Source organism: Lactuca sativa, chromosome 4 (genome assembly GCF_002870075.4).
Source record: "Lactuca sativa cultivar Salinas chromosome 4, Lsat_Salinas_v11, whole genome shotgun sequence".
Classification (NCBI taxonomy): domain Eukaryota; kingdom Viridiplantae; phylum Streptophyta; class Magnoliopsida; order Asterales; family Asteraceae; genus Lactuca; species Lactuca sativa.
Window position 1 is genome coordinate 354,709,755 of NC_056626.2, and position 4,274 is coordinate 354,714,028.

The 4,274-nt window shown below is 38.4% G+C and overlaps 1 protein-coding gene across 1 annotated transcript; it reads right to left on the reverse strand.

The window, feature by feature from the left end:
* Window positions 1-476: 476 nt before the first annotated feature.
* LOC111896378 (probable indole-3-acetic acid-amido synthetase GH3.1) lies at window positions 477-2,917 on the reverse strand. The gene is made up of 3 exons (XM_023892378.3): window positions 2,505-2,917; window positions 2,318-2,419; window positions 477-2,196 (listed from the first exon to the last, which is right to left on the reverse strand). Exons 1-3 carry the CDS (start codon window positions 2,822-2,824, stop codon window positions 819-821), a joined length of 1,800 nt encoding a protein of 599 aa, XP_023748146.1. The 5' UTR covers window positions 2,825-2,917; the 3' UTR covers window positions 477-818.
* Between the last annotated feature and the right edge of the window lie 1,357 nt (window positions 2,918-4,274).

Here is a 4,274-nt window from a genome sequence, read left to right on the forward strand (position 1 = left end):
CTTGCAACTTTTCAACAATTTAAAATAAATATTCAAGTTATTTTTGTTGTGAACATCTTAAAAATTAATTTAAAAGCGCAAGAAAATTCCATAGTGTGAAAATAGATTGTTAGGTTGAAAGATTTCCAAAAATAAATACTGTAAAAATATAGAAAAAAATATCTTAAAAACTGATCAATTTCCAATAGAATAGCAAATAGTAACAGGTGGAATGGATGATTATTTTATGGGAATAGAAGTTTTTAGATAAATATGAGTATTTCCACTTTATAATGTGTTTTTTCTAATAGTGTGTTAATTTAATAATTATTTCTGTGGTCAAAAGTATGATACATTTATAGAAACGGGTCGGGTTAAATCTAAGACTCTAATATTATTTTCTTGTAATTTTTTAAAATTTGTTATAAAGGGAATTCAAAAAGAAAAAACATCGTGCATCACGTGCATAAAAATCCATGCATATAAAGCCCGCAGAATACATCAACAAACCATGATATGATATGGGATTAATTTACAATAAAGTCCAAAAGATAACATACACACCAACAAAACCCCTTTAACAATAAAATAGTTTACAATAAACCCCCTAGATCCTCCTCGAGACAACACAAAGTGACAAAATCTACTTTTTTCCGGAAAAAAGGACTTCACTTGCCACAAATGGAATCTTTCTGTCAAGTTTCACCTAATTCCCAACATAAGACAAACAGAAAACGTTATTCGAACATACTATCTGAGATATTACACATTCAACCCTTCACTTTTCAAAAGTTTACATCCACAAGATTTTCTGGTTGGTAGAGTCCTACAAAACGACATCAAAAACGTCGTTCTGATGTCCAGTGTGGGGCTGCCGGACTGAAATGGGCCGATACGACTCTGGAATCGAGCAGTTCCATGATCGGAGTGAAAGTGACGCATCGTGGAACTTTGTATTGATTGATCGAAGCGCCTCTTGAGATCGCGTAATCCATCAACTCCTCGAAAGTTCCATTTTTAACGACACGAATCTCTAATGGCCCGATTGAATTGTCTGCAACTCGACTTTGCCGATAAACGGAGTTCAGAGCTTCCTCCATTGCCAAACAGCATTGAGCTAACACATTCTCAGGTGGGCCATTCGCCGGATCCTTCATTAACAACTCCCAGTAGATAACGTAATGGCCGGGAATCGTTTTGGTGTCGCCGTAGCTGGTGTATTCCACGACGGTGGTGTTGAATTCCTTCAAAAGAACAGAAGCGTTATCAATGGCGGCCTGCAACTCGGTTTCGTCGGTTTTATCAGCGTCGATGCTGAGTAAAACGTTCTTCCGTCGAATGAACTTGAACTGCGGGGCGGAGTTGTGGAAACCCTTAACCTGTAGAATATCGCCGACGCGGTAGCGGCAGAGACCGGAGTAGGTTGAGATCACGAGCTCGTATTCTTTTCCAAGCTCCAAATCAGCAAGATCGAGTAACTGAGGAGGCGAATCGCGTGAAATTGTTACTGGGTTCTCCGGATCATGTGGGATGAACTCGAAATAACCCATGTTCGGCATGATGGTGTAACAAACCTCCGATGGTTTCACCATTGGAGTTAAGTTCAACCCGAAGTAACACTCCGACGAAGCGTACATCGTACACGTCTTGGGTAAATTCCCACTGTAATAATCAAGAATCGGAATATACTGCGCCATAGCTCCGGTGACAATCACGTCGAGATACTTCGTATTCGGCCAAATCCGAGTAATAATTCCTTCCCAGTTTCCATCACAGCATTCTTCTCTAATGAACTGAGCCAACTCAGGGTTAGGTTTCAGAATCTTGGAAACACATTCCCGAATCGATGAATCAGTGATTTTATTGCTCAGGTTTCCAGATTCGACATCCATAGCCAGTTGTTGCCAATTGAGTTGAAGAAACTTGATAGCTCGAACGAGTCCCGATGCAAAAACAGCACCACATCGGAGAACTTCTTCACGAAAAAGAAGGCCACAAAGCATTTGAGAGTACATACTTTGAAAAGCATCAACACATAGGATGGTTTCATTCGGGCTTGTGTATACATTATACGGGTCAAAAGGTCGGGTTTTGAACTGTTGGCTTTTGTAGTAGCTTGTTAAAACGGGTCGAGCTACCAACCCACTTGGGGTTTTTGCCTCGGCTTTGATGAACAAGAAGTACAATCCCTTTCCTTTGTCTAAACCAGGCACATACCTGCGATAAAATCATAAAAACAAGCTTTTTCAGTTTTTGATAAGCATGAATCTTTTCGTACTTTTTAAAAGAAACAAAATAATCGATAAAGACAAGGTTTTTTAATGGTAATTGTACATACAGATTCATGACAGGCATGAGAAGGCTGTAGAGCTTCTGTCTCCGATCCATTTCCGCAGCAATGGTGGGCATGAGTTTTCTCTCACCAGCAGAAGTCCCAGAACTTTCATACAAAAAATCAAAAACAAAGATATCAACAAAAGAGATTCGCAATCGCAATTTCAGAGATGAAAGAATAGAACACAAACCTTGTGAGAAACTCGGAAATGGGGTGAGAAGAAAGGATGGGAGAACGATCGCCATTAGCAATACGGTTGACGTAAGGAAGGAGATCATCGTAGGAGATGACCGGAACTTTCGATTTGAAAGTTTTCCGGTCAGTAGCTCCGTCGAGGTTCCATTGTTGAAGGTACTCCGTTGCAGCGTTCTGTGACAGAATCTCCGACAAGACATTCTCTTGAACGGGGTCACAGTTTTTAGTCATGTCTTCGATGAACTGAAGAGCTTTCGCATCTTTTTCACACGCCGGAGGACCCAGCGGCGATGAGGTTGTGGAATCAACGGCCATGTTGCAGAGAAGATAGAAAGAGAAAGAATCTTGTGTGATTTTCAGTGAGAGAGATGATTAAGTTTCAGTGTTTGTTTGTTTGGGTGGATAGGGGAGGAAGGTGGGTAGGGTTTTATAGGGTGGTGGTGGGATGCCACGTCAGAAATCGTGGTGGAATTGGCCGAAGGAATATTGTTGTTTTGGAAGGGTTTTGACGGAGGTTTGCATGAAAATGTTTTGCGTAGATGTTGACGTTGTGGGATGTTGTGGGCTGTAGAGGAGACATGTGAGACCATCCATGTCATCATGTCTTTAGAATGAGAGGACATGTGGGGACCACTACAATGACACGTAGGATAGGGGTAAAATTGGAAAATTTGTCCGGACGTCGGACCACACGGCTCTTTTCTGTAGAGATTGTTCTAATGGACAACGATGGCTTGCCGGCGATCCGGCAATATTCACTGCCCTTTCAACCGGGAAATTAAGTCCAAAGGGAATAGCCAATTTGATAACAATCATATACGTTAATAAATGTCACATGTTTGAAAAAGGTAGTGTATATAAAAGTGGAAAAAGTATTTTTGCAAATTATATTGTCGTGTTTATTCATGGTAACTTCCAAAATGATATTCTTTTGTTTACTAAATTGTGTTCATGTATTTTTCAAATGCCCTATCTTAAGCATATATAGTAAATGTAAAAATTGTATATTTGTTTAACAAAAAAATTAAGGGTTTATTTTTCTTATAGGAAAAGCTTGAAGGTTGAGCGAGTTAAGTGGGATGGTTGTGTTCTGACCTGGTTGGTGTGGTCATCCAAGGCGAGATTGTTGTAATTTCATGATGGGTCACTTAGATCCATCTAAATTTAATTTTTTTACAATAAATTATATACAAAAACCTTAAATATTATAAAAATTCTAACTTAATGTTTTTTGAAAAAAAAAATAAAGAAAAAATATGTATAAACTATAGAGAATAGAATTTTTATAATAATTTATGGCATGAAGTCCCACACCGAATCCAAATAGAAATTATCAAGGGTTTTTTCACTTTAAATAAATATTTTCTTTTTCATACTTTCATACCATAAGCTTTGAAATGTGAGGTTTAGACCGATTTATTTCAAATAGAAGTCGGCTTTAGTAAGAAAAACATTTAAGAAATAACCGATTTGCCTTTCAATACAAATTTTAATACATGCTAAACCGATCCAATTGAACTTGTTTTTTTTTTTAAACGACTAGGTTGAACTCAGTTCGGGAACCACATTGTTTTCTTTTCCCGACCCGTAACTAATGGCCAGGCATAAACACTCCCCCATAGTATGGTGGGTTGTGGCATGTATAGCAACTTGCAATGCGGTAGAAATAGAAAAAAGATGATCATTAACTATCAATCACGAGCTAACTTAGTGGTAGGGGTCACGTTTACTAATTAATATTGTTGGACTTTTATATATACATGAC

Excerpts from the sequence above, each read along its gene's own strand:
- LOC111896378 (XM_023892378.3), bottom strand. The coding sequence starts at position 2,824 with ATGGCCGTTGATTCCACAACCTCATCGCCGCTGGGTCCTCCGGCGTGT. Across the intron at positions 2,420-2,504 it reads ATTTCCGAGTTTCTCACAAG|TTCTGGGACTTCTGCTGGTG; the intron begins GTTTGTGTTCTA and ends TTTGTATGAAAG. Across the intron at positions 2,197-2,317 it reads CTCATGCCTGTCATGAATCT|GTATGTGCCTGGTTTAGACA; the intron begins GTATGTACAATT and ends ATTTTATCGCAG.